The sequence below is a fragment of the Pristiophorus japonicus genome, chromosome 6 (assembly GCF_044704955.1).
Source record: "Pristiophorus japonicus isolate sPriJap1 chromosome 6, sPriJap1.hap1, whole genome shotgun sequence".
Lineage (NCBI taxonomy): Eukaryota > Metazoa > Chordata > Chondrichthyes > Pristiophoridae > Pristiophorus > Pristiophorus japonicus.
This window is the reverse complement of record NC_091982.1, coordinates 47,435,493-47,449,743: the sequence shown is the minus strand read 5'-3', so window position 1 is coordinate 47,449,743 and position 14,251 is coordinate 47,435,493. Positions and strand designations below refer to the sequence as shown.

At 43.9% G+C, this 14,251-nt stretch overlaps 1 protein-coding gene across 1 annotated transcript; it reads left to right on the top strand.

Annotated features, from left to right (window-relative positions):
- Nucleotides 1–32: 32 nt before the first annotated feature.
- On the top strand, nucleotides 33–13,786 carry ndufa1 (NADH:ubiquinone oxidoreductase subunit A1). Its single transcript, XM_070882822.1, has 3 exons — nucleotides 33–260; nucleotides 13,352–13,441; nucleotides 13,635–13,786. Exons 1-3 carry the CDS (start codon nucleotides 159–161, stop codon nucleotides 13,653–13,655), a joined length of 213 nt encoding a protein of 70 aa, XP_070738923.1. The 5' UTR covers nucleotides 33–158; the 3' UTR covers nucleotides 13,656–13,786.
- The last annotated feature ends 465 nt before the right edge of the window (nucleotides 13,787–14,251 follow it).

Genomic DNA, 14,251 nt, shown 5'->3' with positions numbered 1-14,251 from the left:
CACGCGAGGGAGCCGTTTCTGCGCATGCTCGATTCCCCCCTCCGTACTTACACAGGCGACAGTTCACGCGAGTGAGCCGTTTCCACGCATGCTCGTTGTGCGCTGAGTGAGCGAAGGTCGGTTGGGTTGCTGAGTGAAGCAAGCGGGTGGGTGCAATTATGTGGTACGAAATCATCCCCAGCCTTAGCATCATGGCCGTCTGCCTCACGATCCCCGGGCTCGCCACTCTCTACGTTCACAGGTGGACGAACGGCGGCAAGGTAAGTCGGGTCGGAGCCGTGTGTGTAGGCCGTTGGGTGGTATTGCAACCCACCCCTGCGGCCTGCTCACCTGCACAGATATTTCTATAGCGCCTCTCACCGCCTCAGGACGCCCAAGGCGCTTCACAGCCATTGCAGTACTTTTTGTTTTGGAGTGTAGTCACTGTTGTAATGTGGGAAACACGGCAGCCAATTTACGCACAGCAAGATCCAACATACATTAATGTGATCATGAGCAGATAATCTGCTTTTAGTTATATTGGTTGAGGGATAAATAGTGACCCAGGACAGGGGATAAGTCCCCTGCTCTTCTTCGAAGTAGTCCCCTGGGATCTTTTACGTCCACCTGAGAGGGCAAACGTCGGCAGCTCCCTCAGTACTGCTGTCACTGAGCCATAGCTCCCACCATTGCCTACGTAAGAAGAACAGAAATTTATTCGGAGCAAGTGTAGGCCGTATGGCCCTTTGAGCCTGTTCCACCGTTCAGTAAGATCATGGCTGATCTATGACCTCACCACCACTTTCCTGCCCGATCTCCATATCTCTTGCTTCCCTTAGAGTCCAAAAATCTATCCATCTCAGTCTTGAATATACTCAACGACTGTGCACCCACAGCCCTTTGGGGCAGAGAATTCCAAAGATTCTCTGCCCCAAAAGAGAAGTAGAAAGAAATCGAAAGGTGATGTCACAGCCAAGGGGTAAGTGATTGGCAGGTGATTGGTAAATAGTTTTTCTTTTTCCTTTCTATATCAGTAAGTAACCTTTAGCATTGTTGTTGCCAATTTAAGGGTTAAGTCATGGCAGGACAGCTCAGACATGTGTTATGCTCCTCCTGTACTATGTGGGAAGTCAGGGACGCTTCCGGTGTCCCTGACGACTACGTGTGCAGGAAATGCATCCACCTGCAGCTCCTGATGGGCCACGTTGCGGCCCTGGAGCTGCGGGTGGATGAACTCTGGAGCATCTACGATGCTGAGAATGACATGAATAGCATGTTTGGTGAGTTGGTCTTACCGCAGGAAAAGGGTACACAGCCAGATAGAGAATGGATGACCAACAGGAAGAGCAGTGCAAGGAAGGTAGTACAGGGGTCCTCTGCGGTCATCCCCCTGCAAAACAGATATACCGCTTTGGGTACTGTTGAGGGGGATGACTCATCAGGGGAGGGCAGCAGCAGCCAAGTTCATGGCACCGTGGCTGGCTCTGCTGCACAGGAGGGCAGGAAAAAGAGTGGGAGAGCTATAGTGATAGGGGATTCAACTGTAAGGGGAATAGATTGACGTTTCTGCGGCCGCAACCGTGACTCCAGGATGGTATGTTGCCTCCCTGGTGCAAGGGTCAAGGATGTCTCGGAGCGGGTGCAGGACATTCTAAAAAGGGAGGGTGAACAGCCAGTTGTCGTGCATATAGGTACCAACGATATAAGTAAAAAACGGGATGAGGTCCTACAAGATGAATTTAGGGAGCTAGGTGCTAAATTTAAAAAGTAGGACCTCAAAAGTAGTAATCTCAGGATTGCTACTAGTGTCACGTGCTAGTCAGAGTAGGAATCGCAGGATAGCTCAGATGAATACATGGCTTGAGGAGTGATGCAAAAGGGAGGGATTCAAATTCCTGGGACATTGGAACCGGTTCTGGGGGAGGTGTGACCAGTACAAACTGGACGGTCTGCACCTGGGCAGGACCGGAACCAATGTCCTAGGCAGAGTGTTTGCTAGTGCTGTTGGGGAGGAGTTAAACTAATACGGCAGAGGGATGGGAACCTATGCAGGGAGACAGAGAGAAGTAGAATGGGGGCAGGAGCAAACAATACAAAGAAGAAAAGTAAAAGTGGAGGGCAGCGAAACCTCAGGCAAAAAGGGCCACATTATACCAAAATTCTAAAGGGGCAAAGTGTGTTAGAAAGACAAGCCTGAAGGCTCTGTGCCTCAATGCAAGGTGTATTCGGAATAAGGTGGACGAATTAACTGCGCAGATAGCAGTTAACGGATGTGATGTAATTGGCATCACGGAGACATGGCTCCAAGGCTGGGATTTCAACATTTAGGAAGGATAGACAGAAAGGAAAAGGAGGTGGGGTGGCATTGCTGGTTAAAGAGGAAATTAATGCAATAGTAAGAAAGGACATTAGCTTGGATGATGTGGAATCGGTATGGGTGCAGCTACAGAATACCAAAGGGCAGAAAACGCTAGTGGAAGTTGTGTACAGACCACCAAACAGTAGTAGTAAGGTTGGGGACAGCATTAAACAAGAAATTAAGGATGCATGCAATAAAGGAACAGCAGTTATCATGGGTGACTTTAATCTACATATTGATTGGGCTAACCAAACTGGTAGCAGTGCGGTGGAGGGGGATTTCTTGGAGTGTATTAGGGATGGTTTTCTGGACCAATATGTTGAGGAACCAACTAGGGAGCTGGCTATCCTAGACTGGGTGATGTCTAATGAGAAAGGACTAATTAGCAATCTTGTTATGCGAGACCCTTGGGGAAGAGTGACCATAACATGGTAGAATTCTTTATTAAGATGGAGAGTGACACAGTTAATTCAAAAACTAGGGTCCTGAACTTTAGGAAAGGTAACTTTGATGGTTTGAGGTGTTAATTGGCTAAAATAGACTGGCAAATGATACTTAAAGGGTTGATGGTGGATAGGCAATGGCAAACATTTAAAGATCACATGGATGAACTTCAGCAATTGTACATCCCTATCTGGAGTAAAAATAAAACGGGGAAGGTGGCTCAACTGTGGCTAACAAGGGAAATTAAGGATAGTGTTAAATCCAAGGAAGAGGCATATAAATTGGCCAGAAAAAGCAACAAACCTGAGGACTGGGAGAAATTTAGAATTCAACAGAGGAGGACTAAAGGTTTAATTAAGAGGGGGAAAATAGAGTACGAGAAGAAGCTTGCCGGGAACATAAAAACTGACTGCAAATGTTTCTATAGATATGTGAAGAGAAAAAGATTAGTGATGACAAACGTAGGTCCCTTGCATTCTGATTCAGGTGAAATTATAATGGGGAACAAAGAAATGGCAGACCAATTGAACAAATACTTTGGTTCTGTCTTCCGGAAGTACTAGGGGACCGAGGGTCTAGTGAGAAGGAGGAACTGAAGGATATCCTTATTAGGCGGGAAATTGATGGGATTGAAGGCCGATAAATCCCCAGGGCCTGATAGTCTGCATCCCAGAGTACTTAAGGAAGTGGCCATAGAAATAGTGGATGCATCGGTGATCATTTTCCAACAGTCTATCGACTTTGGATCAGTTCCTATGGACTGGAGGGTAGCTAATGTAACACCACTTTTTAAAAAGGGAGGGAGAGAGAAAGCAGTTAATTATAGACTGGTTAGCCTGACAACAGTAGTGGGGAAAATTTTGGAATCAATTAATAAGGATGAAATAGCAGCGCATTTGGAAAGCAGTGACAGGATCGGTCCAAGTCAGCATGGATTTATGAAGGGGAAATTATGCTTGACAAATCTTCTGGAATTTTTTGAGGATGTAACTAGTAGAGTGGACAAGGGAGAACCAGTGGATGTGGTGTATTTGGACTTTCAAAAGGCTTTTGACAAGGTCCTACACAAGAGATTGGTGTGCAAGATCAAAGCACATGGTGTTGGGGGTAATATACTGACGTGGATAGGGAACTGGTTGGCAGACAGGAAGCAGAGAGTCGGGATAAACGGGTCCTTTTCAGAATCGCAGGCGGTGACTAGTGGGGTGCCGCAGGGCTGGGAACCCAGCTCTTTACAATATACATCAATGATTTGGATGAAGGAATTGAGTGTAATATCTCCAAGTTTGTAGATGACACTAAACTTGGTGGCGGTGTGAGCTGTGAGGGGGACGCTAAGAGGCTGCAGGGTGACTTGGACAGGTTAGGTGAGTGGGCAAATACATAGCAGATGCAGTATAATGTGGATAAATGTGAGGTTATCCACTTTGGGGGCAAAAACACGAAGACAGAATATTATCTGAATGGCGGCAGATTAGGAAAAGGGGAGGTGCAACGAGACCTGGTTGTCATGGTTTATCAGTCATTGAAAGTTGACATACAGGTGCAGCAGGTGGTGAAGAAGGCAAATGGTATGTTGGCCTTCAAAGCTAGGGGATTTGAGTATAGGAGTAGGGAGGTCTTACTGCAGTTGTACAAGGCCTTGGTGAGGCCTCACCTGGAATATTGTGTTCAGTTTTGGTCTCCTAATCTGAGGAAGGACATTCTTGCTATTGAGGGAGTGCAGCAAAGGTTCACCAGACTGATTTCCGGGATGGCAGGACTGCCATATGAGGAGAGACTGGATCAACTGGGCCTTTATTCATTGGAGTTTAGAAGGATGAGAGGGGATCTCATAGAAACATATAAGATTCTGACAGGACGGGAAAGGTTAGATGCAGAAAGAATGTTCCCGATGTTGGGGAAGACCAGGGCCAGGATAAGGGGTGGGCCATTTAGGACTGAGATGAGGAGAAACTTCTTCACTCAGAGAGTTGTTAACCTGTGGAATTCCCTGCCGCAGAGTTTTGTTGATGCCAGTTCATTGGATATATTCAAGAGGGAGTTAGATATGGCCCTTACGGCTAAGGGAATCAAGCGAAATGAGAGAAAGTAAGAAAGGGGTACTGAGGGAATGATCAGCCATGATCTTATTGAATGGTGGTGCAGGCTCGAAGGGCCGAATGGCCTACTCCTGCACCTATTTTCTATGTTTGTATTCACAACCCTTTGAGTAGCTGTGGCTTAGAAACACAGAAAATAGGTGCAGGAGCAGGCCATTCAGCCCTTCTAGCCTGCACCGCCATTCAATGAGTTCATGGCTGAACATGAAACTTCAGTACCCCCTTCCTGCTTTCTCGCCATAACCCATAGATGGAAAGTAAACCAGGATTCCTGTTTGTGATGACTATCCGGTGATTTCAGTTGGAGTGCCTTTGTCTGTTCATTGGTTGTGGGCATGATAAGTTTCAAAAGAGGTTGAGACGTTATTGGATGTCGGACAAGCAGTCTGACAATTTAGAGACAATGGAGGGGTTGAGAGAGTGGTAAGAGTGATGGACCAGTATTTGTTGCTTCAGGAGGGAAGGAGAGAATTGGATTGGAGTATCAATATAGATTATGTATATTATGTACGTTCGTGGTCTGTACTTGAAGCAGCAGTGCCTTTGTAAACCTTAGAAATACACTGGAGGGGGGGATAGAAGCACCAACGGCAGTGTTCTCGCTCAGGCCAGCATCGAAGCACTGACCACACTCAACCAGCTCCGTTGGGCAGGCCACATCATCCGCTTGCCCGACACAAGACTCCCAAAGTAAGCGCTCTACTCTGAACTCTACACGGCAAGTGTGACCCAGGTGGGCAGAGGAAACGTTTCAAGGACACCCTCAAAGCCTCCTTGATAAAGTGCAACATCCCCACCGGCACTTGGGAATCTCTGGCCCAAGACCGTCCTAAGTGGAGGAAGAGTATCCGGGAAGGTGTCGAGCACCTCGAGGCTTGTCGCTGAGAGCATGCAGAAATCAAGTTCAGACAGCGGAAGGAGTGTGCGGCAAACCAGACTCCCCACCCACCTCTTCCCTCAACCACTGTGTGTCCCACCTGTGACAGAGACTGCAATTCCCATATTGGACTGTACAGTCACCTGAGAACTCACTTTGAGTGGATGCAAGTCTTCCTCGATTTCGAGGGACTGCCCATGATGATGAGAAATACATCTCTTTTTCCCCAGAGCTAAGTTTCAGGAAAGTGCACTTTGTATCTCCATTCCTTTTAATTGAGGGAAGTCCTGAAGAAGAAAGGAGTGCATCCGTGTGAGTACATAAACCGCCTGTTCCTGAAACAAGCAATAACTCATTAATTAGGCTTCTTTAACTCCTTAAAGTCAAAAAAGTCATTTATTTTGGCATTATCACCCCATGATGTCCTCTCTGGAATCTCTCTTTTCTAGGCTGGATAGGTAGCTGTAGTTTAGCAAGTCATTCCCTATACCTTTACCCTCTCTCACTGGGAATAAGTTTTGTTCCTGTGTGCTGAATGTTGCAGCAACCAGATCTGTCCAGTTTGACCAGCGCACTCTACAGCTTTGGCATGCCCTCTGGAGCTTGAATTTGACAGAATTGACCGTATAACCCAACATTCTGTTTGGTTATTTTGCACTGAATGATCCCAGTTGGCAACAAATAGACTTTGTGCTAGAAATTAATGAAAAGCACAATCATGCTAGGAATCAACTGATTCTTGCAGACCTTTTTGCTACTGAAGTATTGTGCTATTGAGTTGTAGAGCACAAGTTTGCATTTTCCTTGTGTGCTGAATTCTTGATCTTGGCAGGGGCCATAAAAATTTACAGTGCAGAAGGAGGCTCATCGTGTCCGCGCCGGCCGACAAAGAGCCACATGGCCCTTGGTCAGCAGCCCTAAAGGTTACATATAAACCTATGAACAATGACGGAAAGGCAAAGAGCACCCAGCCCAACCAATCCGCCTCACCGCAACTGCGACACCCCTTATACTAAAACATTCTACGCTCCACCTCAACCGGAGCCATGTGATCTCCTGGGAGGCAAAAACCAGATAAAAATCCAGGCCAATTTAGGGAGAAAAAATCTGGGAAAATTCCTCTCCGATCAATCCAGGCAATCGAAACAAGTCCAGATCATCATCCTGGTCGTATTCTATTCCCTGCAGTACTTACCATTATATCTGCTCCGTCCAACAAAAGGTCATCCAGTCTAATCCCAATTACCAGTTACCAGCTCTACCATGCCAAGTGCTCTCTTCATAGGGGGAAGGGAAGAGGAGTAGGCCATTTGGCCCCTCGAGCCTGCTCTACCATTTAATAAGATCATGGCTGATCTGATCTTGGGCTCAGCTCCACTTCCCTGCCCGCTCCCCATAACCCTCTCACCCCATATATCTTTAAGTGATTAATTACAGAATAACTGCAGCAAAGGCCTGGTAGCAGATCAACTGAAACAAACTAAACTGAGTGAGTTAGATTACTGCATTGTTCTCTGGTTTTCATATTGTTGGCTATGTAATGCTTGTTATCCTATCCACTTCTATTAACGGACCCAACTAGAAATAACTAATTGGTAGATTTACAAATTTATATCAAACGATTGCATTTGAGATTCAGTTAATTGAGAATTTAAAAAAAATATATACACTTGTATTAACTCATTGTTAGAGCAGATAAGGTGACCATTCACGTGTGTGAAAGTAATTGCCGAAAGGTTGTTTGCTCAAAAAATGAATTCTCAGCCCTGCATGACAATCTAATTATCCTGAATATGGAAATGTACAATTGGCAAGGTAAGTACAGGTACTTGGATTTAACTCAAGAATGTCCCTTTGGCAATTAATAGTATGCGTGTAAAGCAAATAAGATCTTTAAAAGCAGAATAAACCTTGTACAGAGTGCACTCCAACCTGATTCGCCCGGTTTAATTTAGGTCAGCCTTAATCCAATACAAACCTGATCGATAGATTTTTGGGCATGAGGGGAATAAGGGATATGGGGATAGTGTGGGAAGGTGGAGTTGATGTAGAAGTTCAGCCATGATATTGAATGGTGGAGCAGGCTCAATGGACCATATGGCCTACTCCTGCTCCTATTTCTTACGTTCTTAAACCACTGTTGCTTTACAGATCCTATTCAAGGAGTCTTTTTTTCCCTTTGGTTTTTTTAATTTTCTTTACATTTAATCAACTTTCCTTGGGTTTGGGTTTCCTCGTTTCCTTTGTGGTATAATGGTATTGTGTGGCTATAACTTTCTTGATTCTAATCAATAGTGAGGTATTTAAAAAAATAATAATTATGACATAACTCATTTCTTCTTGATTACTGTGCGCTCAAGGGAAAGGCAGCAGTTTTCATCAGACTTTCACTTTTCAACAGTGAAGAAGTTGCTCGTTCTTCGGCCAAGGAATGGTGCGTTCAGTAGTCGATTATTTCCTGTGGAGAAATGCTGCAAATAGACACAACTTCAGGCTAATAGGTGTTTGCTGAAGGAAGTTTGTACAAACAAACTCGAGCATCAATTCCACCTCCCCTTCTGCGAGTGAGCACATGTAACAGTTCATTGGCCTCCTGATGTCCTAGCTTGTCAGCTGCTTATAAGTTCCAGGATACCCTTTTTAGGTATCAAGGTCAGGTAATCAACTGGAAATTACTGGCTTTTAAAAAAAAAGATACAATATATTCCCTACTTGTTCAGTTGTGATTTGTTGTTGTAAGATTATTCAAACTAATCTGGTATAAATGTGATACATGCTTTCAAGTTTAATACATGGGGCAGCTGCAAACTTTTACTTGTATGTATATCAGGGGTGGGTAATTATTTTGGGCTGGAGGGCCACTTGACAATTTTGCTGAGCTGCTGAGGGCCGCACACCAATGTTCCTCCTAAGGCACGTGGCTGCACGGTTGCGCAACAATCGCGCAGTCCCTCGCAGGCCCCTCCTCAGCTCCTGCTGCTGAAGGGATACAGCGCATGCGCGGCTGATTTAAAGGGACCGAAAGCAAAATTAGAGGGAATATTGCATAAATATAAAAATTACATAAACATAAATTCAGATAGTAGTCAGATGCTATCTTACATACACAATATGGATTGGATACTGCTCAGAAATCAAAGATAAAAGTTGAAATTTTGTCTAATCTTCTGGTCTCTTGTAAATCACTACTGTGAAATAGAATTGTACCCTCTTTAGAGCCTGCATCAATTACCCACCTCAGTCATCCTTATGCCCCTCTGCAACGATTGCTAATGCTGTCCTAATTGGTGCCAGATGAAAACTCTCCTGCAGTCGTACCGGGAGAGGAAAGATTCAGCGCTGGTCACTTTCTTTGGTTAAAGAGTTCTGTAGTTGAGCAGCCATGATTCCACTCTAAAATGTATAGTGCATATTCGAGTACGCAGTGCATTCTGGGTATGGGCATGCGCCATTGGGGCGCAGAATCACAGAACGGATTCTCTTACGATCGGGCCAAGGAGAATCGCTTTTGCGTATTATTAATTTGAATGAAGTATTACTATGTTTTTTCCTTAGCTTAGGTTTGAGTCTGTCTCTGACCCATGAGAAGTGAAAGTGGCTCAACGAATGTGTAGCTCGAGCTCCGGCCCACGTTCTATTTCTGTCTGATCCAGCGGGACGGATAGAATGACTTGGTAGGCCGGATATGGCTCACAGGCTGTATTTTGCCCACTACTGATGTATATAGACAATAACAACAATGTGTATTTATATAACGCCTTTAATGAAGTAAAACGTCCTGTGGCGCTTTACAGGAATGTTGTAAAACAAAATTTGACCCTGAGCCACATAAGGAGAAATTAGGGCAGATGACCAGAAGTAGGTTTTAAGGAGCATCTTAAAGGAGGAAAGAGAGATGGAGAAGTTTAGGGAGGGAATTCCAGAGCTTGGGGCTTTGGCTGCTGAAGGCACGGTGGCCAATGCTGGGGGCGATTAAAATCAGGGATGCTCAAAAGGCCAGAATTAGAGAGCGCAGGTATCTCGGGGTCATGGGGCTGGAGGAGATTACAGAAATAGAGAGGGACGACTGTATCTGAAATGGCGAATGTGATGTTCTGTAATTCAGGCGGCACCATATTTATGAAAATACATAATGGCATTGGAAAGAGTTCAAAGGGTGACTAGGATAATACCAGGTATTAAATTGGGGAGCTATGGAGCGGTTATGGAGACTAAAACAGGAGAAAAGAAAATATATGGAATTATAGTATAGAAGGGTCTAATCAGCTCATTGTGCTTATACCAACTCTCTGAAAGAGCTATCTACTGGGGCTCAATTCCCTGCCCTTTTCCTATACCCTTTGAAATAGTTTTTTGCCCTTTTTTAAAAAGCCGCTATTGGTTTTGGTTCTGCTTCTGGCAAGACACTGCGTCCTATGGTGGAGCGATTAAAATCGGGGATGCACAAGAGGCCAGAATTGGATGAGCGCAGCGATCTTGAAGGGTTGTAGGACTGAAGCAGGTTACAGAGATAGGGAGAGGTGAGGCCATGGAGGGATTTGAAATCAAAGGTGATAATTTTAAAATTGAGGTGTTGCCGTACCGGGAGCCAATGTAGGTCAGTGAGCTCAAAGATGATGGATGAACGGGACTTGGTGCGAGTTAGGATGAGTTCAAGTTTATGGAAAGTGGGAGGCCAGCCAGGAGACCATTAAAATAGTCAAGCCTAGAGGTAACAAAGACATGGATGAGGGTTTCAGCAGTAGATCAGCTGAGGGAGATAGGGAGACTGGTGATCCTACAGAGGTGGAAGTAGGAGGTCTTGGTGATAGAGCGAATATGTAGTTGGAAGCTCATCTCGGGGTTAAATACGACACCAAGGTTGCAAACGATCTGGTTCACCTTCAGACAGTTGCCAGGGAGGGGGATAAAGTCAGTGGCTAGGGAATGGAGTTTAGGGAACAATGCCTCTATACCCTCCTTGTAATATGGAGACCAGAACTGTGCATAGTACTCCATGTGGTCTAACCCAAGGTTCTATACAAGTTTAACATAATTTCCCTGCTTTTCAATTCTATCCCTCTAGAAATGAATCCCTGTGCTCGGTTTGCTTTTTTAATGGCCTTATTAACCGGCATTGCTACATTTTGTGATTTGTATTTTTGTACCCTCAGATCTTTTTGCTCAGTTTTTCCTGATTGACCATATTAAAACTCTCTAATTTTGAACTCCTCTATCAGATCTCCTTGTGAGGAGAGAAACCTAGCTGAAGGGTTATCATTTTTAAAGGGAACTGGTGAGGTGTCTGGAGATGTTCTTTGTGCAAAATTTAGAGATGATGATTAGGGACACAATTAAAAGAAAATAAGTTAAATCTAACTTGAGTAACAATATTGCAATTCCATTTGACAGAAGCAAATTTTCACAGGTTTCTAATTGAACAGTGCACAGAGGATTACAAGCTGGGCCATTCTTCACCCCTACCTCCTTGTGTTGTACTCCAACCTTCCAAAGGAAAAGGGTAAAATTGGAGGCAAGTCAAGAAGGACATTAGGAACTGATGCCTAGGATCACCTTGCCATGCCAGGGAATAATCTTGTCACGCACCAACCACTAAGTATTAAAACTGGTTTAAAAGCCACAATTGGAATCAAATCCACAGTTATATGTTCTGTGTGTAAAATAAACAGATATATTTATCTATGGCAGAGCTGGGTTAAAATACTGCTGCACCAGTGGTATTCTAACTGTCTGCTACAGCTACACGGGATAATCTTTGGTTGACTTGTTAATTGATTTTCATAGACACGCACATCCACCCCTTCCTCTGGGAAAGCACCTTGCTTCAGCTTAATGCCATTTCCATAGAACACTTGAGATTGAGAACTCTCCACTTAGGCAATAACACCCTTGAATTGCAACCTTCCCGTAGTATGTTTAAGTGCAATGCCTATGTCCTAATATTTCCTTATGTGGCTCGGTGTCGAGTTTTATTTGATAATGCTCCTATGAAGCGCCTTGGGATGTGTTACTATGTTAATAGTGGCATATAAATACAAGTTGTATGTAATTCTACACTGGAATAGAAAGGACATTTCACATTTTTCTTTCGAATTGATGGTTTGCTGTGAATTTATTTTAAGTATCTATTTCAGAGCAAAGTAGATGCTTACAGATTGAAATATATCCTTGATCCTTGTAGCCTTTTAAAATTCTGGCAGATTAAAAAGTTCCCTTTACCAGGATTACATTACTCAACTGTGCGTTAGGGATAATGGGCCCAAATTTGGCTCTCTGGTTTTTTCCGAGCCCCCCGCCGACATTTGACCTCAAACGCAATGCCGAAAATGCTCCCTGCAATCATGGCCAATTTTCGTGCCATCTGTGGAGCTGGCGTGGCATACAATGAAGAGAGGGGGGCAGAGTTAGGTCCCGGTGCTGAAAACAGTGCCGGGACCTCTGCACATGCACGCTAGAGTCTGCACGCGTGTGCAGTAGCTCCTGGCAGACCGTTTCTGCAAACGTGCGCTGCAGGCTTTGTGGGTGGGGCTGAAGCACGCCGTCTCTAGCCCTGGCCGAATGGGCTCCCTTCTCTGGTGAGCATCAAAAGACTTCTGTTGTGGAAAATAACAAGAGTTTGACATCGGGCGATGAGCCCACAGATACAACACCTATAAGAATATTGTGACAAAATCCCTGATAACCTCCTCTTTCTCTTTTTATATGGTGTAAGCATCAAAATTGAGAATTCCAAATCTGTGGGAGTAAAATAAACCATGGGATTGGGTGATACAGTGGATGGGCACATTGTCCTTTCACCTCTGGGAGCCGAGCCAGAATCCAAATTACAGCATGAAAATTTTCCCTCTCTGCCAGCTGTCAGGAACTCGATGTGAAACAAGTTTTGCAAACACCAATCTAGTTCCCAGTGCGGAAAATGTTATTGTTGTTGGTGATTTTCTGCAGTTGTGGCTAAGGTACAGTGTGAGGGAAGAATATTACTTTGGTCTTGGTGCTTTAGGGGCCAAATTCTATTGTATTTGTTAATTAATTGCTTATTACTTTTTGTGCTTTGTTTGGTGCTTGCTTTAACTGTAGTTACTTGCGCCGATTCCTTAACTGTAAGTAAGGTCTTTCTGTGCTGACAAAAGAGTACATATACACTGCCCTAAGTTAGTTTAGTACTTTTTTCTGGCCAACTTGGCATAAATGGTGTAAGTAGCTGGGAACGCCCCCTTTTGGGAAAAAAAAACTGACCTAACAAAAAATGTAACTAACTCACTTACACTGGTGCAAATTAAATGGCCATATTTGCAATTAAAAAGATACACCCAAAAAAATGGTGCAAACTCATGGGGAAATTTGGGCCCAATGTGGGGGCAGTGGCTGAAGTTCACCCAGTTAATATCAGTGGAAGAGACCATTGAGAATTGCTGGAGTAATACAAGTCTTGGCACTAAAATTAAATGTTATTCGGGATAGTCAATTTAAAAAAAAAAATCCGTGGCACTTTTTAAATCAAGGGCTTACTTTAAGCATAAAGAACTACTGCTTGCTTTAAAAAAAAAAAGTAAATCCTGTGAACACATTTCAATGATTCTTTATGTTTAGGAAAAGAGGACTGCTCGTTTACCTTATCATTGGAGCCTATTGGAAAGGGACAGGAGAATATCTGGCTGCAAAACCTATTACAAATCAAAGGTAAATTCTTGAGAGTGTAACTACTGAAATTGCTTATTGGGACAACAGTTGGATGCACTTTTACTTGGTCAAAATAACATTTCACAATGTAATTTAAAAAAAAAAACTATGCCAAGTCGATTTAAGGTAGTATACTTTTATTGGGTGTAATTGTGTAAAACTCATGTCCCATTTAACTCTTCTGTTTTATCAGGGATTAGAAAACATCGACTGATGGGCGTTTCACTTCAAACAACGGGACCCGAGCACCTGAAGGACGATGGTTGCTAAAATCTTAACTTTAATCTTTGTTTCGTAATGTGAACCACATATTTAACTTTAATGGAAAATAAAAGTGTTAAGTTATGTAGGTTGTCCCTTATTGCAGATGTAATAGGGGCAGGAATAGAATACTTACAAGCAAAATAAAGTGAGTGAGTTGGGACAGTGAATGTACTGGTGTGGGAGACTGGTATATTCAGTTAAACATATTTCAGCAAAAAGGTGGCCTTGCTGCTATTGCCCAAATCCATATCTTTAGACAAAATAATTATTAAAACAATCATCCTTGCTTGAAGAGTACTTGAGGAAATTCAACTAACAGCCATACGTTTTGCACCTGACAAACGGGTAACCAAGAATTGATGCCCAAGGAAAGCCTGATGCCATATTCAGGGGGGGCAGTACATGATCGAGCAGCCCACCCCCTGAAAACGACCTGAGGCGACTTCACTATGCAAATTGTGGTCCTATGCTCGTTGTAGGACCTTGATGCAGATTTCTGGTACAAATGGGTGGAGCTTGCACCACACAAGCTCCACCTAGTTGTAC

Coding starts and splice junctions, on each gene's coding strand:
- ndufa1 (XM_070882822.1), top strand. CDS start 159: ATGTGGTACGAAATCATCCCCAGCCTTAGCATCATGGCCGTCTGCCTC. Junction 261..13,351: donor GGTGGACGAACGGCGGCAAG/GTAAGTCGGGTC, acceptor CTTTATGTTTAG/GAAAAGAGGACTGCTCGTTT. Junction 13,442..13,634: donor AAACCTATTACAAATCAAAG/GTAAATTCTTGA, acceptor CTGTTTTATCAG/GGATTAGAAAACATCGACTG.